At 39.0% G+C, this 27,671-nt stretch overlaps 1 protein-coding gene across 1 annotated transcript in view; it reads left to right on the forward strand.

The window, feature by feature from the left end:
• The first annotated feature begins 1,244 nt into the window (after positions 1–1,244).
• Positions 1,245–27,671, forward strand: part of TLK1 (tousled like kinase 1) — a 153,398-nt gene continuing 126,971 nt past the window's right edge. The window contains exon 1 of the mRNA XM_068544925.1: positions 1,245–1,952. Coding sequence (XP_068401026.1) covers positions 1,814–1,952 — 139 coding nt within the window. The 5' untranslated portion in view covers positions 1,245–1,813. The remainder of the gene's footprint in view (positions 1,953–27,671) is intronic.

Here is a 27,671-nt window from a genome sequence, read left to right on the forward strand (position 1 = left end):
GCGTGCAGCAACTAAGACCCAGAGCAGCCTAAATAGATAAATAATTAATTTAAAAAATAATAAAATTGTTTAATTTGTGAGATGTCCCTTTTAAGTTTGAAAAGCAGAACATTACTAAAAACTCACTGAAGAATCTGAAGCATAAGAAAACTAAAATTACCTCTGGAGATAACTGACAACCAAGGTTCTATTCTAGTATGATAGTTTATCTGAACAAAACATGACTATGAGAAATGCAAAGTCATAAAAATAAAAAATAGAAATGACATTTTTGTCCCCCTGCATGCCATTTCCTCGTGCCAGTACAGTTGCTCTATATCATAATCTTTTTAGTGTTCTATTCAACTTGGTTTTTTAAAGAGAGCAATCGCCTTGTATTTTTCCTGAACTATTAGACAGCTCCTTTATGTACAAGATGCCCAATCCCTGATGTGTCTGTCCGTGTGTAGAAAGTTACACTGTACCTATAAATTTCAGCAAATGCTGCAATTTGCTTTAGGATTTTGTAGTCAGGGCTCAGCAGCGGCCCTGGAACTTTCTAGAAACCATACCCTCTTCTACAAGATGAACCCTGGATAGTTTCCCTAAATATGTGAATTCGGTGATCAAAATTTTCTTATATTTCCCACCTATTGTTTTAAAACAAAGAACTGCTAGACCACACATACAGCGCAGAACACCGGTAAAGATTTTCTTTTTTGGAAAACATTCATAAAGTTTTATTTCCATCCCCCCCAACTTATTTTCTTAGCTCTTTTATTCGATAATCACTCCCATTCTGTAGACGGGGAGAGGCACACCGGTTTCTTTGCACAGTAGAGAGGCGCAAGAAAGAAGCAACTCTCAACTTTTCAGTTCCATTTTGAGAAATGATCACATCGAACTCCTGAGAAACGACAGCCCAGCGAGAGCAGAAGCATTTCTCTCCAGGCTGGGTGTGGGTCGGAAGCCAGGCGCGCTTCCGCGAGAGAGAGGGGGAGTCAGGTGGCAGCGGATCGGGCGCGGGAGCCGGTGCAGCGCGGCGGGGGCGCGTGCGGGGTGCGCCTCCCTCCGGCTGGCTCGGGGAGGCCACCCCCGCGCACGCCAATCGGTCGGCCGGGCTCCCGCGCAGCGCTGCGATCCGCGGGTGAGCCAGCAGCGCCCGGCGCCCGCGTCTCCTCCCTCGCGCGCTCGTTCCCTCCCCAGCCCCCCCGCCCCCAACCCCTGGCAGTCCCTCCCCCCAGCCTGCTCCCGCGGCCGCGGCCGCCGCCGCTGCTACCGGAGGCGCAGGAGCCTCGCGATAGTGTTTGCACAGGCGGCGCGTGACGCCGCCGCCGCCTGTAACTGATGCAGAGGTTATCCCGCCGCCTCAGCCGCCACCCACCCGCCGCCGCCACTCGGGCGACGCCGGGGGCCGACGCACTGCAGAGGTGCCGGCAGGTTCCGCCCGCGGAAGTCTTCTCGGCCGGCGCAGCCCGCGCTCCGCCCGCTGTCCGACCCCGGCCCCAGCGGACGCCCCCTCGACATCTCCGCCGCCGCGCTCCTTCCCTCCGCCTCTAACCCCGGCGCGCCCGCCGGCGCCCTCACTTCTCCCCCTTTTCCTCCTCCCCGTCCCCTCTCCTCCCCTCACCTCTACCCTCCCCTCTACCCTCCCCACCTCCCCCCTTCTCGGTTTCCTCCCCCATCCCCTTGAATCTCTCCTCCCTGCCCTCGCTCTCTCGCTCGCCCTCAGCGCGGCCCCCGCCATGACGGAGGCGGGTGCCGGTGCCGGTGCCGTTGCCGTTGCCGCCGCTGCCGTCGCAGGGGGGGAGTCGGGTTCCCAGAAAGTAGCTTGATGAGTGTCCAAAGTAGCAGTGGAAGTTTGGAGGGGCCGCCATCTTGGTCCCAGCTCTCCACGTCTCCAACCCCGGGCTCGGCGACGGCGGCCAGGTCCCTGCTGAATCACACGCCGCCATCCGGGAGGCCCAGGGAAGGTAAGCGCCGTCGCGCCCGCGCCCGCGCCCGCTCGCGGGCCTCCTCTCCTGCGCCGCGGCCCCCGCGCCCCCGCGTCTCCTTCCTCCGACCCCGGGGTGGGGGAGGGGGCGAGGTGGACTCGAGGCCTCCCGGCTCCGGGGAGGTAGACCTCCGTGTGTGGGTGGTGGTTCGCGGGTGGCTGAGAAGACCGACGAGGGGGTGCGCGCTGGAGGGGACGGAGCGAGGCGCGGCGCACAGACTCGCCTGGGCTTCCTAAGAGCCAGTCCTGCTGGGATGGGAAGCCTGACCCCGGACGGGAGCCCCTTTCTGCTCCATTTGCTAGTACACTCAGTACTCTTAACCTCCTGGCCTCGGGTCTCTGGTGGATTTTCCCTCTTGGTGAAGCATTCATCCTCGAGCCCCCTCCCCTTCCCTCGCGCACTCCTCCCCTAGAGGCGGTCCCCGCTCTGCGAGCTTTGCTGCCCGGGACCTGGAGGATGCCTCTCGTTTGCAGGGTCTCTGCCCTTTGGGGGGAGCCTCTGAAATTATCAAAGCCGACTTTGATCCCTTGCCTGGCCCCCTAGAGCAGTTTAAACGACAGACTGATTCGTGGGCAGGCTTTTAAAACCATCCCTCCAGATGGTTGCAACTTTGCTTCGCCATCACCTCCTGCGTGTTTGTGCGTTCTCTCTCTACTGCAAGTAGGCTACTGTTCTTCGACAGGGTCGTGGGTTTTGTGGGAAATATCTGCGTAAAGGTTACTGCAAACACGCACCAGATCGGTTACAATTGTTTTCTAAGTTTTCTGGCTTCTTGCATGCAAGTGTGCTGCCACCAGATGTAGCAGTTACACAGCTAGTAAGACACCGGAGTGCTTTTGACTAAAATTTCAACTTGCTGTATTTAACTTTAAGTATACGACATAAAATGAAATTTGGGAGAATTATGGGGGAAGAATAAATGTGCATAGAATCACGTTTAACGCTCTTTTGTCTGGAAAACGTTTAGCGGTATTCAGCAGCAATTGGTAAATGGGTTGTTCACGGCCGGTTGTGTCACACAGGGAGATTGTAGCCACATTTTCAAAAAATACGTCTGGAAGTCCAGTAGTCTAGTGAATCCTTTAAAGATACCAGGAGCTTTGATTTATGCAGGAGTCGGTGGGATTAATTTATCTTGAAAATATCTGTCAATATTTACGACTCAGAGCCTTGACATTTGTTAATCAAGTGGTTTGTGCCCTGAATCCAGTGGTTCAGGCACAGCATTCTTTGTCATTTTGTTCTGTGAGCATGTGTGAAAGTGACAATAGGCTCAAAGATTGGTATGAATTTGCTCTGGAAAATTCAGGGGAAGGTTTGATTTATGGCATCCATTAAGCATGCTGAATACATTGACACGACATTTCCCCTTTTCATCTCACCCCCAACCCTGAGTTCTGATTATTAGAAGATAAAAGTTTATTTATTGACGCACTCAAATTTAGTACACCTGGTAATTTTTCTTTTTGCAGTTGAAAATTTGTAAATGAATGTTTTAAAATCTATTTTGTAAACAGAGCAGTTGTTGCTTTTAGCATCCTTTTGCTTTTGTCTGTACTTTCATTAAGATGCTTAATGATAGTGTTAGGAATGATAGTGTAATGAGTGATAGTAAATGATGGTCTTGGGAAAGACTCTCTTTTAAGGCTATACCTTTTTTTCATTCATTTCTTAAATATTTGCTGAGCCATTTCTGTGAGCTAAGCACTGTGCTAGATACTGAGGGCATAGTGTTGAATTGCTCATCTGTAACATCTGTAATTAATAATTTGGGGGCTGAAAAATCTAGATTGTGAGTTTCTGAGGTTCAACTCTAGTTAAAAAACTTTCATACTATTCTGCAATTTTCCTGATGTTTTAAATTTTTCAGGGGTTGGAATAATTTAGCTTGACCCTCCAAATAACCAGAAATTTTGTCCAGCAGTTTGGATTTTTATGTAACCTGAATAGTGAGTCTCTATTTACTAATTAAATAACAGGACATGTTTTTGTGGAAGTTATACTTCACACCCGAGTACCTGTATGGTGACAGTGGTACATTGGTTTTTTTGACCAACCAGGAAGTAAGTTAAAACTATTAATTCTCTTCTGGATTATATATATTCATCTTGAAGCTATAGTTTCAGATTTCACTAACGCTAATAGGAATTGCATATATGAAGCCCTAGGTATCAAGATGGAAACATTTTCTTTTGAGTGTGATCCCAGTTTTTATTTTAACAAGTGCTTTGCATCTTTTCCAAGTAACATTAGTATGTTGTGTAAATTGATGTAAATTGAGAGCTTTGATTGCTGGTGACTGATAGATAGTAAGAACCATTACTGTTAATGGAACTTGAGTGTATGTATCAAGGAGAGAATAAACTTTGTTTCTTGAAAAACTGAGCCAATTAAATGTAATATATAATAGAAATTTTTAAACTTAAAAGAGATATACACATATGTATATGTACATATATAAAGTTACATATGTGATGAACTCCTTTTAAGCAAACTTTACTTTGAAAATGGGCTATTTTCAAAGTTGTTCCATAAGTATCTTATCCATAAGCCTAACTCATAAGATTTAGGAATTTATATGATATAGTGTAGACTTCTTTCTTCCCTCGGAGTCCCAAAGCTTTTCCTTTATCAATCTTAAAATTCTCTGAGAGGTGCTCAGCAGTGTAGCTCTAGATTTCACATTAGGTCTTTTAAACCTGTGGCTAAATTCTCTATCCCACTTTATCTTCTAATCTGTGAATAAGGATGTAGGAAGTTAAGAAATTAAATTTTCAAATAAGGTCAGGTTTGTTTGTTGAGGCCGAGGAACCTGGTGTGTGTACTGGCTAGATGAGCAGGTGGTTTTTTTGCGTATCAGTACATAGGTACTTTTGAATGGGTTACTGCTAAGAGTCAAATAAATGGTTATACAAAAGACTTGGCTTTTCTGTTCCATCTTGCCAGATATGAATAATTTGCTTTACTTTTATATAAATAACGAAAGTAGTTTGGTCAAAAAGATAATATCACAGTTTAAATAAACTTGCTCTCTGTTTCCATATTTATAGACTGCATCCTTTAGACAGAAGAGTTGAAGTATTTGACTCCAGATGATTGAGTAATACCTGTAGGGAGATGTTAACAGTTAAGTGTACCAGATGGCCCTTTAATTTCTTGAAGTCACCTGCCGGAGCAAGACAGGGTTGTATGTTTAAGGATTCTAGCTCATGAATATATAGATATGTGGTAGGTGCCTCCCTTACAGAGGCATATGTACGTATTAGACGAGAGAGGGAAATCCAAGATAGTTAGAAGTCTGGGACTCTGCCCCTGAGAAATAGGCTGTGCTTTAGCATTTTTGGCCTCAGGACCCCTTTACTCCCTTAAAAATTATTGAGGAAGAGATTTTGTTTATGTGGGTTATGTCCATTGATATTTACTATATTTGAAATGAAATAACTTCAAAAATATTTATCTAAAAATAACAATCTGATTACATGTTAACAAATTTTAAAATGAAGATAAATATTCTAAAACAAAAACTTTAGTGAGGGGACTTCCCTGGTAGCACAGTGGTTAAGAATCCACCTGCCAATTCAGGGGACACCGGTTTGTTCCCTGATCCGGGAAGATCCCACATACTGCAGAGCAACTAAGCCCGTGCACCACAACTACTGAGCCTGCACTCAATGAGAGCCTGCATTGAACCTGCACTCAATGATAAGCCCACGCACCGCAGCTAGAGATAGCCTGCGCACAGCAACGAAGACCCAATGCAGCCAAAAATTAAAACGAAAACACACTTCAGTGAGGCTGGTGGCATTGTTTTATATTTTTACAAATCACTTTAATTTCTGGCTTACTAGAAGATAGCTGGATTTTCTTTTTTCAGTCTGTTGAGATATATTTTGATTGAGGCATGTGAAGAGAATCCAACTTCACATAGATATGTAGTTGCAAAAGAATTATTCTAATAGTCTTTTTGGAAGTTATTCTTTGATATTACACCAAAATTCGACAAGTGACAGTTTTTTTAAAGGTACTTGTGGGGGCTTCCCTGGTGGCACAGTGGTTGAGAATCTGCCTGCCAATGCAGGGGACACGGGTTCGAGCCCTGGTCTGGGAAGATCCCACATGCTGCGGAGCAACTAGGCCCGTGAGCCACAACTACTGAGCCTGTGCGTCTGGAGCCTGTGCTCCGCAACAAGAGAGGCTGCGATAGTGAGAGGCCCGCGCACCGCGATGAAGAGTGGCCCCCGCTCGCCACAACTAGAGAAAGCCCTCGCACAGAAACGAAGACCCAACACAGTCAAAAATAAATAAATAAATAAATAAATAAATGAAAAAAGAGGTACTTGTGATGTGGAAGTACATTTTATCCCGGAAGTGTCTTCAGGACCCACAAGAAATCTGTGGACTATACATTTAGACTAAAGAAGAGACTAAAGGGTGGGAAAAAGTATAGCTGTTTTCAGGCATTTCAAACACATAAATAGAAGAGAGAATGTGTTCATTATGGTGTTATAGAAGGTGGACCAGCAGGTGAAAGTTAGGAAGGCACAGAATGAATTCAGTATCATTTTTTGACAAGAATGTAAAAACTGTATAACTAGTAGACTTGGCCAGCAATGAAAGAACTGCTTTAAAGAATTTAAAGCAAACTATGGAGACTTTTTTGGGGGAGCTAGAGATAAATTCTGTAGATTCTTATTTTGTGTGCTATTAGATTAAGTGACTTAAGGTCCCATCCAGTTAAAAATTGCAAACATTCTGTGATTCTTTGAAAATTCGTAAATATAGTTAAACTGTACTTACATATCCATGAATGTTTTTGAATATTCTCTTAAGTCAGTAGCATGAAACTATCATTGACTTTATTACTCTTTTGCATTTTTATCGTGCTTTTCCTCTGAGGATTTTTCTGTATTTTCTGGAATCAACACTGTTAGTCTTCCTGAAATCCTAATGAATTCCCTGTGAAATATAAGCTTCGAAGACATTTTAGGGAATCAGATGCTGCTTACGATACAGTTTAGTAGAGTTGTCATATACTTGGGCACAGAATTTTAGAATGCTGTGGGGGGCTGATTTTCAGTTCAGAAAGAGAAACTGTCAGCAGTCTGTATAGTCTTTCATTTGTAATTGTGTATGTGATTTCAGAAGTAATGTGCTTAATCTAATGGTTTTAAAGCTAGAGAGTCTGAAAAAAGGATGCATGAAGGCAAAGCGTTTAAATTGATCTCTCTTGAATTTAAAAATGCATATTAAATAAAACCAGAACATAAAGTGAAGAATTTAAATTCTCATCTTATTGAGAGAATTATGCATGTAATAGCTATCATTACCTATAGCAATTCATATTTTAATTTAATATGGAACATAATCTTTTCTGTGAGATGTATTGAAAGGTTAGATTTTAGGTGCTGGGAAGTCAAGGTTAAACTCCTGTAACTTTCTTGGGGCAACTTAAGTGTAGTAAGTGACACAGCTTGAGACTTCATGTATTTCTTGCATTTAGACTTAAAGCTCATTTTCTATAGAAGAGCCATAGGATTAAGTCATTTAGTTTAATAAACTCCTTCATGCTCTTTAATAATTTCCAGAAATCTTAGAATAATTTAGAGGAATGGTGAAGTAGGAGAAGAAGTATGGTAGAGAAGAGAAAGTGCATTGATAATTACAATCCAAGTGTAGTCCCAATTTTGCCATTAACTAGCTGGGTGACTTTGGGCAAGTTGCTTATCTCTCTGCTTCAGTTTCATAAAATGAGAATTACAGAGCTGAAAGGGACCTTGGAAGCAATTGAATCCAAACCTCTCATTTTACAGATGAGGAAACTTAGATAATTTGCCCAGGCTTTTACTGTAGGAGAGTTGGGACCAAGATTCAGTTTTCTGACTTTCAACTTACTGCTTTCTCCATTATACTTTGTGGCTCCTTTTCATCTGTAAAATGAGGGAGTTGAATTCGAAGCCTTCAGAGTTCTCTGACAGCTCAAAAATATTATTCTTTTGACATTAGTGCTAATTATAATTTACTGGAGGAAAGTTTGTAGCTTTTATTTATTGGTGAAAGAAATGTTTCTTGAAGAAGCAATGTGACCTTTTCAAGGTTATAATTTGTTAAGAGAAGATACTCATCTTCATTATTACCAAAAGATTTTTAAGTTTATTTATGAGCATGGTAAGCAGTAGTGTGCTAGGTGATCTTGTCTTTTTAATGATCTACATTCTAAAATACTGTTATGAATATATTAAAAGCTGTGTAAATTACATAAATAATAATGTGGTGCCCTGAAGTGAAGTAACTAGGTGATTGTTCCTCAGAAATTATTTCTGGTGTGTTTCCCCCCGAGTTAGATGCCTCTGCTCTTTAGTGTCGTATAGGATTGTCTATTTCATAGCACCTTTGTCATACTACCTTTTATTATAGTTTTATTTTTTTGCATACTAGACAGAAAGGTCTTGAATTCAGAGACTGTGTTTTGTTCATTTGCATATTCTCAGTGCATAGTAGGATGTCCTCTATAGCAGGGGTCCCCAAACCCCGGGAGACCGCTACAGCTGCGGTCCATCCGTGGCCTGTTAGGGACCTGTTAGGGACCGGGCTGCACAGCAGGAGGTGAGTGGCGTTGAGTGAGCAAAGCTTCATCTGCTGCTCCCCGTCGCTTGCATTACCGCCTGAACCATTCCCCACCCCTGTCCGTGGAAAAATTGTCTTCCACAAAACCTGTCCCTGGTGCCAAAAGGTTGGGGACTGCTGCTCTATAGAGGTGGCACCTAACGAAAAGTTTTGTTGAAGATCTGTTAAAGCTTTTTTTTTTTTAAACGGAGTGATTATATACTTAATATGCACGTATTTCAGACCCAGGGAGATACTCATTTTAGTAATTCATAGGCAAGTTATATTTTAGAGAGTGATAATGGATAACAATAATAGCTAAAGTTTATTGTTTGTACATGTTAATTCATTTAATTCTCATAACTCTGTGAGGTATATACAATTATCATTCTCATTTTACAGATGAGGAACCAAAGTACAGAGAAGTAAAGAAACTTGCCCAGTATGACACAGAGTAGTAAACGTTAGGGCTAAGATTTGAATCAAGTCTGCATTTTAACCACTGGGATATATTGCCTAAGATATGGAAATTTAGCTTTGGGTAATTTCTTAGTTTTTCCTTAACAAATTTTAATTTACTAATCAGTCTTTTAGGCTCATTCAATTTACTGGTAAACTTTGTTATTATTATTTTTTTGCATGAGTTTTGTATGTATGTGGAGATAAGATTAAAAAAAAGAAAAATCCAAAACCAATTTGTACAGATCTTACGTTTCATGGAAAATGTTAGAGGTATACTAATGAAAAATCTTACGTTCATGTTTAATAATTAAATTGGGATGCCATTTATCTTAATATTTTGACCTCATAAGCTCATTACAGCAATAACAAATAAACATTAGAATTTGAATGGAGAATTTTTGACTGTCCACATAGGAATAGTCCACTTATTGTGGAGGGTTTTAACCTGGTGCATGAGGCTCTGAACAAAATTGAGATGCTTTAGTGGCAGATGTTTGAGTTTTATTAGTATTCAATATGGCAGGGAAAGGAAGCTTGAAGCTTAATCTGATTCATCTTGTAAGAAGTATTTTTTAAAACACTTAAAGCTTTAATTACCTTATTGCATACAAAACAGATCCCTTGGTAACATGTATTATTTAGTGTATCTAATGAGAGACAGAATTTGAATGGGTTGATAGGAATTCAAAGCATGATGTAGAAAGATGCAGATCTGAAACAGGTGGTAGGTTGTGAAAGTTAAATCTCAATGTGGCTTCACTGTTAGGTTTGAAATTTTGTGAATTTCACGAAGACAGGTTATACCTCTATTTAAGTTAAAATGCTTGTATGCTGCAAGGATGCAGAACAAAGCCAAATATGAGTGGTTTTGGGGGCTGACATAATATTTGTTCTCCTTCATTTATATGGATTATTAAGAGTTCGTTCTGCTCATAAATTTGTACCTTTCCCTGGAAACTAGTTTAGTTGGAGAAATGACTTCTAGGTTTAAATTAAGCTTTAACCTGGTACTTGCTGGTATTGTTAAATGTCATACATTGTGATTTCATAATTCCACACTTGACACTATGTATGTCCTTCTTGTCTGATGGTGAATATGGTGCCTCTGGAGAAGGTCAGGGGGATTTGTATGAAGCCAATCAGATTCATCCCGTCTTTCATGAGACCTGAGGCATGTTTCATTTTTTTTTTCTTTTTTGACAAATAGGGTATTTTTGCTTTTTTAAAAACATAGTTTTTCCTTTTTCTGCACACAGATTTTAAAAAACATCAGTGAAGTTACATGGTTTAGTTAACTTTGTATATATATTTTTGCTTATCTCATTTATTTAAAAGATGCATATACTTATTAATGGTAGGACTTGTTCTAGGCACTTTGTAAATAGTAACTCATTTACTTCTCACAGTCATGAAGTAGGTACTATTGTACCTCTATTTTACAGATGAGGAAATTGAGCCACAGAGAGGTTAACTAACTAACCCAAGGACACATAGAGAATATGTAGCAGAGTCAGGATTCAGACTAGGCTCCTGACTGCATGCTCTTAGCAGTTATACTGTTCTATCAGCATTATTCCACTGAATTTTAACCACAGGGATACTATAATTTACTTAGTTAACCATTCTTCTTTTGGTAGTGTGTTAGTCATGATTCTTTTGCTTACCTGTGATAAAAACTTAACACAAGCTTTGGTAAGTTAAAAAAGGAATTTACTGGTTCACGTAACTGGGAATTGTATGTGTGGAGGAGGATGGAATGGCTTTGGAAACAGCTTAGATCCAATATCTCAAATAATGTCACTGAGCCTCTTGGACTCCATTTCTGGGTTCTTCTAGCCTCTTGATTCTGGAGCCCAGTCACATACCTTTTGGCTTAGCAACCACGCTTGGAAGACAAAACTTTTTCCTAATGTCCACATGTCACTTCTGGGTTGATGCTCATGCATTGTGATTGTCAGTTCCTTAACCAATCACTGGTACCTGGGAGATGTACAGCAAGGTAGCCACTATGGCTGTAGGTAGAGTGAGTTGGGGAATCCACAGAAAGCCATGATTGACAGACCGCTGAAGGTCACACAAATTGGGTGAGTGGTAGTTTTCCTGAGGAATGGATCATGGTGAACAAAAACATCTTAACTACCATAATTAGTTATTTAGGTTATTTCTTTTCTTTTTACTTTTACTTTTTGGCTACAATAGATATTGATATAATATCTCTGAGTAAAAGCTCCCCCCACCCCCCGAAGAGGATTCCCAGTGATGGAATTATCAGGGCAAAAAGTATAAAACAATTAAAGGCTTTTGATAACTACTGTCAAATTATTATTTGAAGAATTGTGTTCCACTCATACAGCAGCAGTGCATGAGATAGGCATGTATTTTTGAACCAGGTGGGGTTCACCTCATCCTAGGAATTACTGGGCTTAAATATTATTCACACAGTGCCTTGCAGTTAACCAAAGGGTTGTGATCTTCATACTGAACATGTATCTAATCCAATTTATCAAATGCTTTATTATATTTTCTCCGGGCATTTCTCTCGCTGTTTAAAAATTTTTTATTTTATAGTTTTAAACAACAAACCCAAAAGGCTAATGAATGGCAGTCCTCGGCAAGCCCTTGGCCCCCTACTCCTCTTTCCTATCTGTGTCTCCTACTTCTCTGACCTAGTTGACAGCATTATACTTAGTTTTTTATACTTAGATATTGGTACCTTATGTTAGAAGCATTATTATGTAGAAGTAGTTACAAGCACATATTTGTTAGACCCGGATATCAGTTTAGGTTTTGCCACTTACTGTAGTAAGTTACTTAACCTCTCCAAGCATCTGTAGATTTTCTTTCTTTTTTTTTTTTTTTAATGCTTTTTTTTTTTTGGCTATGTGCCTTGCAGGATCTTGGTTCCCCGACCAGGGATCAAATCCGTGCCCCCTGCAGTGGAAGTGTGGAGTCTTAACCACTGGACTGCCAGGGAATTCCTAGGTTTTCTTGTTTGTAGGATGGGATAAGAAATAGTAACTATTTCATAAGGTTGTGAGAATTAAATGAGAAATTTGTGGCATGTTAACCAGTCAGTACGTGTTAACTGTTACTATTATATTTAGATACAAGGATGCTTTACAATTAAAAATTTTTTCTTCTTTGTTTCAATGTCAAGAATAGGGAACACGTACCATCTGGATTAAGATCCTTATGGCCAGAGTACACTTGACATACATAGATTGTCTCCCTGGCTTGTTGAAGAATTCTAGCAGGGTTGTGTATGACAGAGGCAGATTTCAAGTGATAATCATAATTGTTAGTCTCATTTCTTTTCACTATATAATATTGTGGCATTTATTATGCATACAATTTTTCTTCCTTTGATTTATTTCTTTATTTTACATTTTAAGGGTTTGCTTTACTGGGCAAAAGGGCATGAATTTTTTAATGTCATTTAATGTGTATTGTCACTATTGTTTTCCCTATGGGATAACCAGGATTTTAAAATCTGTTATTGCTTCTCAGAAGTGAATCAATTGTCAGAGCTTTAGAGTTTTATAGAAACCTTATTGGCATAGTTTGTTTATTCATTCAGCAAGTATTTTTGGACCTGGAGCATAGCACTAGGTAAACAAAGGTATGTAAGATACAGTCCTTGTCTCCTAGGAGCTTGGCCAAAGTCTAGTGAGGAAGACTACAATTCATAACATGTAATTTATACTTAAAAAAAAAAAACCACTGTGAGTCAGATAAAACAATCTGTGATGCCAGTTTCAACTTCTGATATAAACAATTATTATATAATGTGGTTGTAGCATAGCTTGTGTCAAGGTGTTATATTCATTGGTCATTTGGTTGCTAGAAAAAAACTTTAGCAAAACAAATTTATTATTAGAAGGATATAGGGCTGAGTGTCTCTTAGAACCCATTTAGGTCTCAAGGGGACTGAACTAGAAACTGGAAATTCAGGAACCACAGTAGCACTATTCTCCTGTGGATCATAGAGCAACCCTCTCCAGTGCTGTGAAGGGAAGTTTTTTAAAAAGGAAAAGTGGGAAGGAAGGAAATTGTATTTCTCTCAATAGGTATGAACAGAGTATTCCCTAGAGAAGGGAATTAGACAGTTTTCCTCCAGTTTAACTATTAAATGTTATCATCTTGTTTCAGTTGGTATGTCTTGATTGCTAGTGAGATTGAACTTAATATTTATATCAAAAGCCCAGTCTTTAAAAAATTATTACCCTCTAAAGTTCAAGTACTCTAATTTTACTGTGATTCAATTGGTTTTATTTTTTAATGTTATATGGTGCTTTACCTTTCATTATTGTATCATAATATTAATATATACAGAAAATGCACATGATAAATAATGCTCAGTGAATTACTATAAATCATGATGTATGTAACGACCACTCAGTTAAGAAATAAAACATTGGCAGCATTTCAGAGCTCTCTTCCTGCACTCATCAGTCATTCACTACCTTCTCCCTTCCCTCCAAAGCAATCACTATTCTGACTTAATTATGCCTGTTTTGAATTTTATATAAATGGACTCACACAGTATGTATATTTTTTCTAGCTGCTTTTGTTTCACGTATGTTTTAGAGTTTGTTTCACCCATGTTAATTCCTGTAACTGTTGTTCACTTTTATTGCTCTATAATATTACTTGTATGCGTATACCACAGTTTATTTATACAGTCTGTTGATAGATGTTTGGGTTGTTTCCACTTCTCTATTATTACTAATAATGCTGTATGAACATATTTATACCTGTCTCTTCATGTACTATTAATTTCTGTTGAATATATACCAAACAGTAAATTTCCTGGGTTATAGGCTATGTGTGTGTTTGCCTTTAGTAGATACTGCCAGTTTCCCAAAGTGGTTGTAACAATTTACATTCCCATGAACAGTGTATGAGAGTTCCCATTGCTCTACACCCTCACCGACAGCTGGAATTGTTAATATTATTTATTTTTGATATTCTGGTGGATATGAGGTGGTATTTGTGGTTTGAATTGTCATTTCCCTGGTGAGTTAAGAGGTTTACCATTTTTTCATAAGTTTATTGACTTTTGGATATATCTTGCGAAGTGCCTGTTCAGATCTTTTGATCAGTTTTCCTTTGTGTTGTTTCTCTTTGCAAAAATAAAAAATTAATTGAAGAAATTCTTCTATTTTGGATAAGTACTTTCTGTTTTTTATTAACACCCCTCCCCCATTCTGTGGCCTGTTCCCCCACTCCCTTATGGTATTTAAGAAGTATCTCAAGTTCATGAAAAATGTTTTCCTATGTTTTCTCTTTTTTTTATTTATTTATTATTTTTTTTAATTTATTTTTATTTATTTATTTATTTATTTTTTTTATGACCATTTACAGGGAAGAAAGGTACTTTGTTTCCTCATTTCCAGATTGTGAAACCCACAGCCTCTCTTACCCTCTTTCTTTTCTTATTTATTTATTTATTTATTTATTTATTTATTTATTTATTTATTTACTTTTGGCTGTGTTGGGTCTTCGTTTCTGTGCGAGGGCTTTCTCCAGCTGCGGCTGTGCGCGGGCCTATCACTGTCGCAGCCTCTCCCGCTGCGGAGCACAGGCTCCAGACGCGCAGGCTCAGTAGTTGTGGCTCACGGGCTTAGTTGCTCCGCAGCATGTGGGATCTTCCCAGACCAGGGCTCGAACCCGTGTCCCCTGCATTGGCAGGCGGATTCTTAACCACTGCGCCACCAGGGAAGCCCATTTTTAAAATTTATTTATTTATTTATTTTATCTCTTTTTTAATATAGGCATTTACAACTGTAAATTTCCCTGTAAGCACTCAATTAATTCATCCTGTAAGTTCTTTTTCTTTTTTGTAAAATGTTACAATATATGCTGATATATTACACACGTTGTAAAACACACAATGTAAAAATTTGCAAAGGTTAAATAAATAAATTTAACAATATTTTAAAACCTTTTTTTTGAATTTTAAAATTTTTATTTTTTTATACAGCAGGTTCTTATTAGTCATCCATTTTATACACATCAGTGTGTACATGTCAATCCCAATCTCCCAATTCATCACCACCCCCCCGCCACCACTTTCCCCCCTTGGTGTCCATACGTTTGTTCTCTACATCTGTGTCTCAGTTTCTACCCTGCAGACCGGTTCATCTGTACCATTTTTCTAGGTTCCACATATATGCGTTAATATACGATATTTGTTTTTCTCTTTCTGACTTACTTCACTCTGTATGACAGTCTCTAGATTCATCCACGTCTCTACAAATGACCCAACTTCATTCCTTTTTATGACTGAGTAATATTCCATTGTATATATGTACCACAACTTCTTTATCCATTCATCTGTCGATGGGCATTTAGGTTGCTTCCATGACCTGGCTATTGTAAATAGTGGTGCAATGAACATTGGGCTGCATGTGTCTTTTTGAATTATGGTTTTCTCTAGGTATATGCCAAGTAGTGGGATTGCTGGATCATATGGTAATTCTCTTTTTAGTTTTTTTAAGGAACCTCCATAGTGTTCTCCATAGTGGCTGTATCAATTTACATTCCCACCAACAGTGCAAGAGGGTTCCCTTTTCTCCACACCCTCTCCAGCATTTGCTGTTTGTAGATTTTCTGATGATGCCCATTCTAAGTGGTGTGAGGTGATACCTCATTGTAGTTTTGATTTGCATTTCTCTAATAATTAGTGATGTTGAGCAGCTTTTCATGTGCTACTTGGCCATCTGTATGTCTTCTTTGGAGAAATGTCTATTTAGGTCTTCTGCCCATTTTTGGATTGGGTTGGTTGTTTCTTTAATATTGAGCTGCATGAGCTGTTTATATATTTTGGAGATTAATCCTTTGTCCGTTGATTCGTTTGCAGATATTTTCTCCCATTCTGAGGGTTGTCTTTTCGTCTTATTTATGGTTTCCTTTGCTGTGCAAAAGCTTTGAAGCTTCATTAGGTCCCATTTGTTTATTTTTGTTTTTATTTCCATTACTCTATGAGGTGGATCAAAAAAGATCTTACTGTGATTTATGTCAAAGAGTGTTCTTCCTATGTTTTCCTCTCAGAGTTTTATAGTGTCTGCTCTTACATTTAGGTCTCTAATCCATTTTGAGTGTATTTTTGTGTATGGTGTTAGGGAGTGTTCTAATTTCATTCTTTTACATGTAGCTGTCCAGTTTTCCCAGCACCACGTATTGAAGAGACTGTCTTTTCTCCATTGTATATCCTTGCCTCCTTTGTCATAGATTAGTTGACCATAGGTGCGTGGGTTTATCTCTGGGCTTTCTATCTTGTTCCATTGATCTGTATTTCTGTTTTTGTGCCAGTACCATATTGTCTTGATTACTGTAGCTTTGTAGTATAGTCTGAAGTCAGGGAGTCTGATTCCTCTAGCTCCATTTTTTTCCTTCAAGACTGCTTTGGCTATTTGGGGTCTTTTGTGCCTCCATACAAATTTTAAGATTTTTTGTTCTAGTTCTGTAAAAAATGCCATTGGTAATTTGATAGGGATTGTATTGAATCTGTAGATTGCTTTGGGTAGTAGAGTCATTTTCACAATATTGATTCTTCCAGTCCAAGAACATGGTCTATCTCTCCATCTGTTGGTATCATCTTTAATTTCTTTCATCAGTGTCTTATAGTTTTCTGCATACAGGTCTTTTGTCTCCCTAGGTAGGTTTATTCCTAGGTATTTTATTCTTTTTGTTGCAGTGGTAAATGGGAGTGTTTCCTTAATTTCTCTTTCAGATTTTTCATCATTAGTGTATAGGAATGCGAGAGATTTCTGTGCATTAATTTTGTCTCCTGCACCTTTACCAAATTCATTGATTAGCTCTAGCAGTTTTCTGGTGGCATCTTTAGGATTCTCTGTGTATAGTATGTCATCTGCAAACAGTGACAGTTTTACTTCTTCTTTTCCAATTTGTATTCCTTTTATTTCTTTTTCTTCTCTGATTGCCGTGGCTAGGACTTTCAAAACTATGTTGAATAATAGTGGTGAGAGTGGACATCCTTGTCTTGTTCCTGATCTTAGAGGAAATGCTTTCAGTTTTTCACCATTGAGAATGATGTTTGCTGTGGGTTTTTCGTATATGGCCTTTATTATGTTGAGGTAGGTTCCCTCTATGCCCACTTTCTGGAGAGTTTTTATCATAAATGGGTGTTGAATTTTGTCAAAAGCTTTTTGTGCATCTATTAAGATGATCATATGGTTTTTATTTTTCAGTTCATTAATATGGTGTATCACATTGATTGATTTGCATATATTGAAGAATTCTTGCATCCCTGGGATAAATCCCACTTGATCATGGTGTATGATCCTTTTAATGTGTTGTTGGATTCTGTTTGCTAGTATTTTGTTGAGGATTTTTGCATCTATATTCATCAGTGATATTGGTCTGCAATTTTTTTTTGTAGTATCTTTGTCTGGTTTTGGTATCAGGGTGATGGTGGCCTCATAGAATGAGTTTGGGAGTGTTCCTTCCTCTGCAGTTTTTTGGAGGAGTATGAGAAGGATGGGTGTTAGATCTTCTCTAAATGTTTGATAGAATTCACCTGTGAAGCCATCTGGTCCTGGACTTTTGTTTGTTGGAAGATTTTTAATCACAGTTTCAATTTCATTTCTTGTGGTTGGTCTGTTCATATTTTCTATTTCTTCCTGGTTCATTGTTGGAAAGTTATACCTTTCTAAGAATTTGTCCATTTCTTCCAGGTTGTCCATTTTATTGGCATAGAGTTGCTTGTAGTAGTCTCTTAGGATGCTTTGTATTTCTGCAGTGTCTGTTGTAACTTTCATTTCTAATTGTATTGATTTGAGTCCTCTCCCTCTTTTTCTTGATGAGTCTGGCTAATGGTTTATCAATTTTATCTTCTCAAAGAACCAGCTTCTAGTTTTATAGATCTTTGCTGTTTTCTTTGTTTCTATTTCTTTCTGCTCTGATCTTTATGGTTTCTTTCCTTCTACTAATTTTGGGTTCTGTTTCTTCTTCTTTCTCTAGTTCCTTTAGGTGTAAGGTTAGATTATTTATTGGAGATTTTTCTTGTTTCTTGAGGTAGGTTTGTATAGCTATAAACTTCCCTCTTAAAACTACTTTTGTTGCATTCCATAGGTTTTGGATCGTCGTGTTTTCATTGTGATGTGTTTCTAGGTATTTTTTGATTTCCTCTTTGATTTCTTCAGTGATCTTTTGGTTATTTAGCAACGTATTGTTTAGCCTCCATGTGTTTGTGGTTTTTACATTTTTTTCCCTGTAATTGATTTCTAATCTCATAGCGTTGTGGTCAGAAAAGATGCTTGATATGATTTCAATTTTCTTAAATTTACTGAGGCTTGATTTGTGACCCAAGATGTGATCTATCCTGGAGAATGTTCCGTGCGCACTTGAGAAGAAAGTGTAATCTGCTGTTTTTGCATGGAATGTCCTATAAATATCAATTAAGTCTATCTGGTCTGTTGTGTCATTTAAAGCTTGTGTTTCCTTATTAATTTTCTGTTTGGATGATCTGTGCATTGGTGTAATTGAGGTGTTAAAGTCCCCCACTGTTATTGTGTTACTGTCAGTTTCCTCTTTTATAGCTGTTAGCAGTTGCCTTATGTATTGAGGTGCTCCTATGTTGGGTGCATATATATTTATAATTGTTATATCTTCTTGGATTGATCCCTTGATCACTATGTAGTGTCCTTCCTTGTCTCTTGTAACATTCTTTATTTTAAAGTCTATTTGATATGAGTATTGCTATTCCAGCTTTCTTTTTCTTTCTTTTGATTTCTGTTTGCATGGAATATCTTTTTCCAGCCCTTCATTTTCAGTCTGTATGTGTCCCTAGATCTGAAGTGGGTCTCTTGTAGACAACATATATATGGGTCTTGTTTTTGTATCCATTCAGCAAGCCTGTGTCTTTTGGTTGGAGCATTTAATCCATTCACGTTTAAGGTAATTATCGATATGTATGTTCCTATGACCATTTTCTTAATTGTTTTGGGTTTGTTTTTGTAGGTCCTTTTCTTCTCTTGTGTTTCCCACTTAGAGAAGTTCCTTTAGCATTTGTTGTAGAGCTGGTTTGGTGGTGCTGAATTCTCTTAGCTTTTGCTTGTCTGTAAAGCTTTTGATTTCTCCGTCGAATCTGAATGAGATCCTTGCTAGGTAGAGTAATCTTGGTTGTAGGTTCTTCCCTTTCATCACTTTAAGTATATCATGCCATCCCTTCTGGCTTGTAGAGTTTCTGCTGAGAAATCAGCTGTTAACCTTATGGGAGTTCCCGTGTATGTTATTTGTTGTTTTTCCCTTGTTGCTTTCAGTAATTTTTCTTTGTCTTTAATTTTTGCCAATTTGATTACTATGTGTCTCCACGTGTTTCTCCTTGGGTTTATCCTGTATGGGACTCGCTGCGCTTCCTGGACTTGGGTGGCTATTTCCTTTCCTATGTTAGGGAAGTTTTCGACTATAATCTTCAAATATGTTCTCGGGTCCTTTTCCTCTCTCTTCTCCTTCTGGGACCCCTATAATGTGAATGTTGTTGCATTTAATATTGCCCCAGAGGTCTCTTAGGCTGTCTTCATTTCTTTTTATTCTTTTTTCTTTATTCTGTTCCACAGCAGTGAATTCCACCATTCTGTCTTCCAGGTCACTTATCCGTTCTTCTGCCTCAGTTATTCTGCTGTTGATTCCTTGTAGTGTATTTTTCATTTCAGTTATTGTATTGTTTATCTCTGTTTTTTCTTTAATTCTTCTAGATCTTAGTTAAACATTTCTTGCATCTTTTCAATCTTTGCCTCCATTCTTTTTCTGACGTCTTGGATCATTTTCACTATTAGTATTCTGAATTCTTTTTCTGGAAGGTTGCCTATCTCCACTTCATTTAGTTGTTTTTCTGGGGTTTTATCTTGTTCCTTCATCTGGTACATAGCCCTCTGCCTTTTCATCTTGTCTGTCTTTCTATGAATGTGGTTTTTGTTCTACAGGCTGCAGAATTGTAGTTCTTCTTGCTTCTGCTGTCTGCCCTCTGATGGATGAAGCTGTCTAAGAGGCTTGTGCAAGTTCCATCCCATAAGTTCTGATATGTTGTGTTTTTGTTTTTATTCATCTCAAGCATTTTCTAATTTTCCTTTTGATTTCTTCCTTTGACACATTGGTAATTTAGGAGTATGTTAATTTCCGCATATTTATGAATTTCCCAAATTTTCTTCTGTAATTTATTTCTAATTTAATTCCATTGTGGTCAGAGAACATACTTTGTGTGCTTTCACTTCTTTTAAATTTGTTGATTCTTGGTTTGTGGCCTAGTATATGGTCTGTCTTGGAGAGTGTTCCATGTGTGCCTTAGAAGAACATGTATTCTAGGGGGCTTCCCTGGTGGCGCAGTGGTTGAGAATCTCCCTGCCAATGCAGGGGACACGGGTTCGAGCCCTGGTCTGGGAAGATCCCACATGCCACGGAACGACTAGGCCCGTGAGCCACAACTACTGAGCCTGCGTGTCTGGAGCCTGTGCCCCGCAACAAGAGAGGCCGCGACAGTGAAAGGCCCGTGCACTGTGATGAAGAGCGGCCCCCACTTGCCACAATTAGAGAAAGCCCTCGCATAGAAACGGAGACCCAACACGCAAAAAAAAAATAAAAAATAAAAAAATAAGTCAGGAGCTTTTTAAAAAAAAGTCACTTAAAAAAAAAAATGAACATGTATTCTATCGTCGAATGGAGTATTCTCTAGATGTCTTTTAGGTCTAGTTGGTTTATTGTATTTGTTTCCTATTTCCTTGTTATTCTTCTGCTTAGTTTTATTTGCTATTGAAAATGGAGTATTTAAGTCTTCCAGCTAGTTTTGAATTGTCTTTTTCTCCCTTTGTTTCTGTCAGCTTTGTTTCAAGTATTTTGAAGGTCTGTTATAAGGTACATATATGTTTATAATTTTTATATCTTACTGATGGATTGACCCTTTGTTATAAAATGTTTCTCTTCATCTCTAAAATCATTTTAGAAGCTGATATTAGTATATCCACTTCAGTTCTTCTGTGGTTGCTGTTTGCAGGGTCTTTTTCCATCCATTTATTTTTATCCTGTTTGTGTCTTTGGATCTAAAGTGTGTCTTTTGTAGACAGTATTTAATTTGATTGTGTTCTTTTTTAATCGATTCCTACAGTCTCTGCCTCTTGATTATATTGCTTAATCCGTTCACATTTAATGTTTTTGTTATGGTTGGATTTATGCCTGCCATTTTGCGTTTTGTCCTCTGTGTGTCTCATGTCTTTTTATCCTTCTGTACCTATGTTACTGTTTGTTTTTTGCATTGAGTATTTTCTAGTGTAACATTTTAATTGCTTTTGTGATTTTTAATTCTTTTTTGAGTTATTTTTTTAGTGATGGCTCTAAGTTTACATTATACATCTTATCAAAATCTGCTTCAGATTTACACTAACTTAATTCGAGCAATATATAGAAACTTTATTCTTTATATAGCTCTACTCCATCCTCCCCTTTTTTGGTTATACATGTTACTATATGTTACCCCAGAATAAATTGTTATAGTTATTTTATATAATTTAAAGTCTTTTTTAAAGAAACTGAGATAAGAAAGGAAGACACGTTTATAGTTTTTATACTGACCTTATGTATTATTTCTGGTTCTCTTCATTTCCTCATGTAGGTTTTTTTTTTAATCTTTATTGGAGTATAATTGCTTTACAATGTTGTGTTAGTTTCTGCTGTATAACAGAGTGAATCAGCTATATGTATACATATATCCCCATATCCCCTCCCTCTTGTGCCTCCCTCCCACCCTCCCTATCGCACCCCTCTAGGTGGTCACAAAGCACTGAGCTGATCTCCCTGTGCTATGCAACTGCTTCCCACTAGCTATCTATTTTACATTTGTAGTGTATATATGTCGATGTTACCTCATGTAGATTTGATTAATACCATATGATGTTATTTCCTTACTCCAATAAAGTTTGTTTCCACCTGCTGCTTTGTGCTGTTACTGTCAAATATATTATGTTTTCTATGTTATAGACCCAACAGTACAATTATATACATGTTGTATGTGTAGTTGCTTTTTAAATTAGTTAAGGGAAGAAAGGAGAAGAAATATGCAATTATGCTCTCTTTACTAGCATTCATATTTTCTCATTTGATTATTTTGTGTAATTCCTATTTTTCATTGATATTCTCGCTTGATGAGACATTGTAATAATACCTTCCTTTAATTATTGAAACATGGTTTCCTTTAGTTCTTTGAACATATTTATAATAGCTGCTTTAAACTCTTTGTCTGATGAATCCAACATCTGGGCCCTCTCAAAGTCATGTGCAGTCTCCCTGACCACCAGAGCTGATAGGTTTTGGCCTTGTTTTCTTTGCCTCTTTCCCTGATCTCCCCATTAAGCTTTTGGCTGGTCTGTCTCTATTGCTGTCACAGCCAGCTGTCAGCCTCCACTGACTGCTAGCTTATTGCTCTATTGTTTTCACCAACATCCCAGGGCATAAATTGCTCCATAGTTTGATTGCATTAAGTCAGGTCTCTGCAGAAGCTAAGTGTTGCCAGCCTTTGAGACTTGTGCTGCTTGCCTTGAGGAATCTTACCACCTTTTTCTTTGCCTAGTTCTCTCTGTTAAACTTCTAGCTGGTTTGTAGCTTTGCTTGTTGGTACTACTGTTGTGGAACTACCCGCCTCCTTTTAGTAATTCACCTCCAGGATCTCCATAGTTTTGGACATTGCCCTTAGAAATGAGGTTCCCCACAGTCTGCCCTAGTAAAGTCATTCTGTTAGGTGTGGGGGGGGGGGAGCAGAGCTTTCTGTTCTTAATGGTCTACCTTTTCCCCTGGGAAGAACCTCTGCCTTGCCTCAGTGAAATTAGGGTCAGAGGCAAGGAGATCACTTCTCTTGAAGTGACACCCCACTCTAGGAGTAGCGTGCTGGGCAAGGCGAGTAAATCCTACTTTCATCTTGCCTCTCCTGGTAAAGAACTTCTGCCTTATGAGTGAGGAATAGGGACCTAGTGTTTTTGGCCTACTCCACCTGGAGAAGAGCTTTTCTGCCTTATAAGTGGGGGCTGGTTGGATGGAGGGACCCCTAGTCTTCTCATCCAGGCCTCCCTGGCATAGAGTTTCTGCAACATGGAGCTGGGGGGTGCGACAGGTAAGAGATGCCAGCAGCCTTCCCCTGCCGGGGTGAAATTTTAGTCCTAGGCTGGAGTGTGGGAGCTCCTGTAGCACCTGTCTGGTGTAGAACTTCTGTCACCCTGAGTTGTGGGGTGTAACTGGGAGTGGCTTATGGCCCATATGTCATGGATACTTGCTGTTCTCACCTCTGTTTAGTATGTTTTCTTGAATAAATGTTTTTCCATTTGCTGTATGCCCTTAGGACAATTTTCAGAGGCATTAAATAGTTGGTTGTTTAAATAAATTTTTTTCAACAGTTAAATCGTTGTTTTACTGGAGAAATGGTCCACCGAGCCCCTCATGCCACTATTCCTAAAGTCCCACTCTCCGGTATTATCTTTCAGAAGCTTTGTTGTTATTATGCTTTTCATATTTAGATCTGTAATCCTTCTGAAGTTGATTTTTTCCTGTGTGGTGTGAGATGGGAGTAGGTTTCATTTCCCTGTGAGTGTCCTGATGTCCCAGCACAATTTACTGAAAAGAATTGTTCTTTCCCACTGTTTTGCAGTGCTACCCTTTTTTGTAAATCAAGTGTCTGTGCCCAGAAACAGGTCAGTTTCTAGGCTCTATATTCTGTATTATGTTTGTCTGTTTTTGTGCCGGTATCATATTTTCTTAATTACTGTAGTTTCATAATTAGGTTGATATCCAGTAAATCAAACTTCCCTGATTTTTGATAGGTGGAATTCTAAAGGTGTTCTCCCAACATTTCTGTCCCAATTATTCAGTTGAATACTAACCTAGGAAGTGCTGTGAAGTGATTTTGCAGATGTAATTAAAGTTACTAATCAACAGACCTTAAAATAGTGAGATTATTTTGGTGGGTCCCATATAATCACACAAGCCCTTAAAAATAGAAAAGTCAGAAGAGAAGAAGGCAGAAGAAGGAAGCAAAAGAGGAAAGGGGCAGAAGGAGAGGTCAGAGGGATTTGACTCAGAAGCAATGAAAAGGACTTGACCTGCTGTTACTGCCTTTGGAAGGGGCCCATGAGCCAGGGAATGTAGGCAGCCTCTAAAAGCTGAGACTAAACCCCACTTGATGGACAGCAAGGAAATGGGGACCTCTGTCCTGCAGCTGCTTGGGACTTAGTGTTGCCAACATCCTAAATGAACCTGGAAATGTATTCTCTCCTAGAGTGTCTAGACCGGAACACAGCCTGGCTGATACCTTGATTTTATCCTTGTGAGACACTAAGCAGAGAACCAGCTGAGCCATGCTGCACCAAGATTTCTGACCCATAGAAACTGGAGATAATAAATGGGTGTTTTAAGCTGCTAAGTTTGTAGTAACTTGTTATTAGGACAGCAGTAGGGAATTAATACACACTTTATTGATTTTCTTCAACATTGCCTTGGCTATTTTTGGCTAATTTCAAAAACCAAACAAACACACCAATCTGTTGGGGTTTTCATTGAGATTACACTGAATCTATTAATCATATCTTTATAATAATGAGTGTTATAATTCATGTATATAGTGTATTCCCTTCATCATTTTAATAATGTTTTATAGTTTGTAATAAACTTGCATAATTACTGTTGCACTTTTAGATGTTTTATTTTTACTTTTTGATATTGTAAATGGGATCTCTTTTTAACTTTTATTATTTTCTATTTATTGCTGATATATAGAAATCCAGTTAATTTTTGCATATCGACTTGGTAACCAACAACCTTGCTTATAATTCTGATAATTTATCTCAGCTAGATTCATCTTCTATAAACATATGACCTATGAATGATAATTTCATTTCATCTTTTCCAATCCTTATGCTTAATTTGTTTTTCCAGCCTTATTATAGTGACTGTGACCTCTAGTACAGTATTGAATACATTGGTTATAGTGGGAATCCTTGTGTTGTTACTAATTTTAGAAGTGGGGGGAGAATTTTTCAGTATTTTACAATTTATTATATGGCTATTTTGGGTCTGTCCTTTCTCAGGTCAAGGAAATTCCTGTTACTAGTTACTAATTTTTTGTTGTTGTTGTTCAAATCACAAATGGCTATTGAATTTTATCAAATGCTTTTTCTGCATCTATTTGGACAATCATTTAACTTTTTTCCAGGTTTTTTTTTTAATGTGATAAATTATTTTATTGCTCTTTAAGTATTAAACCAACCTTGTATTCCTGGACTAAACCCAATTTAATTGTGAACTATTATTCTTTTTATACAAATTACTTCGCTGATCTTTTGTTTAGTATTTTTACACCTGTGTTCATGAATGAGATAGGTCTATAACTTAACTTTCTCGCAAACTTATTCTCTAGATTCTTTTGGGAGGACTCATGGGAGCAGTATTTCCCAATTTTTGGCATTTTGATAACAGTTTATCTGTGTCTTCCATGTGCTAAAAATCAGTTTTACTGAATATAAGACACTTTATATTTTCTTGTCTTGAATATCAAATACATTATTCTGTTTTCTTCTAGCATAAAGTGTTGCCTTTGAAAAATTAGTTGTTGGCCTGCTGGGCTGAATTCTTATTTATTTATTTATTTATTTAGTTAGTTAGTTAGTTAGTTAGTTAGGGTTGTGCTGGGTCTTCGTTTCTGTGCGAGGGCTTTCTCTAGTTGTGGCAAGCGGGCGCCATTCTTCATCGTGGTGCGCGGGCCTCTCACTATCGCGGCCTCTCTTGTCACGGAGCACAGGCTCTAGACGCACAGGCTCAGTAGTTGTGGCTCACGGGCCCAGTTGCTCTGCGGCATGTGGGATCCTCCCAGACCAGGGCTCGAACCCGTGTCCCCTGCATTGGCAGGCAGACTCTCAACCACTGCGCCACCAGGGAAGCCCTGGGCTGAATTCTTAAGTGTACATGGTGCTCCTTCAGTCAGTAGTTTCAATTTTTTTTTTTTAAATTTTCAAGAAAGTTTTCTTGAATTACAGTTTTTACTGTTTATTCTCTTATGGTAGTGCATTTTAAAGAATTCTGTTTTCAGAATGTTGGATCCTTGTTATGTCATTAAGTGGTTGCTTTCTCTCATCCTTTTAATCTCTTCATTTCTTTTGATTTCAAAACTGTTCCTACTCTTTACCCTCTCGTTCTCTTAAAGCATTATCTGTTGTATGTATTTTCTCTTGGGTTCATTCAGGCTTAATCTTCATTTCTGAAAAGGTTAGGTTTTTTTATCAAGGTAACATCGACTTCATAAAAATGAGTTGAGAAGTACTTTTTCTTTTACCGTTTTTCTCAAAGAATTTATGTAAGAAGGGTGTTACGGCATCTATTTTTTATTTTATTTATTTATTTATTTATTTATTTGGCTGCGTTGGGTCTTTGTTACTGCGTGCAGGCCCTCCCTAGCCGTGTCAAGCAGGGGCCACTCTTTGCCGCAGCACGCGGGCCTCTCACTGCGGTGGCCTCTCCCATTGTGGAGCACAGGCTCTAGGCGTGTGGGCTTAAGTAGTTGTGGCACACGGGCTCAGTAGTTGTGACTCGTGGGCTCTAGAGCACAGGCTCAGTAGTTGTGGCACACGGGAGCTCATAGTTGCTCTGCGGCATGTGGGATCCTCCCGGACCAGGGCTTGAACCTGTGTCCCCTGCATTGGCAGGCGGATTCTTAACCACTGCGCCACCAGGGAAGTCCCTAGTAGGTTTCTTCATTTTGAGAATTTGGGGATAGGATACCTGAGAATATCCATTTATTCATTAAACAAATACTTATTGAGAGTCTTCTATGTGTTGGGCATTCTTTTAGGCACCTGGATATTTCAGTGAACAAATAAACCGCCCCCAACCCCCAAATTCCTGTTCTTTTGGAGCTTACATTCTTGTGAGAGGAGGAGATAAGCCAGCTCATTGATATAGTTGCAGACTCAGAATGACTGTGTCTGCCAAGGAGTTTCAGAACTAAGAAGCATTCACCTATCTTGGCATGGGAAGGAGATATGAAAAGTTAACTTACATAGGGGGTTCTCCATAACCTCAGAAAGCAGGGTAATCACCAGTTCTTGCCTAGAGCTCTGAACATGGTATCTTAGAGTGGTCTCTGGGCTTCAGATATCGTGTCAGTTTTGCTAGAAAGACTAGTGGGCTCAGCATATAGTTGTATTCATGGTTGAGATGTATTATGGTGACATAGTAAAGATGAACAGCCGGATCATAAGGGAAAAAAGCGTAGGCAGAGCCTGGAGGGATCCATATTTAGGCTTCCTTATGTTCTTTCCCTCACAAGAGGGGGGCACAGGGAGTGCACACACTTCCCCCAGCAGTGAAATTTCAGCAACTTGTGTGCAATGTGTGTGTCCAGGGAAATCCACTAGAGACTCTGCATTCAAGGTTTTTACTGGGGCATCTTCTTCCTAGTTATACTACATTGTTTGTATAACCTAGGCACTGTGAGCCACCTTATCAGTTAGGGAAAGGTGGGGATTTCTTTGCTGGGAGGACTTTCTAAAGATAGCATCCTCAGGTCTACTGTGTTAGCACTTTTCTGCACAGTTACCTAATGACTCTGGATGGAGATTGCTGAGGTGAGTCTGGGGAGGG

The sequence above is a fragment of the Eschrichtius robustus genome, chromosome 5 (genome assembly GCF_028021215.1).
Source record: "Eschrichtius robustus isolate mEscRob2 chromosome 5, mEscRob2.pri, whole genome shotgun sequence".
Classification (NCBI taxonomy): Eukaryota; Metazoa; Chordata; class Mammalia; order Artiodactyla; family Eschrichtiidae; genus Eschrichtius; species Eschrichtius robustus.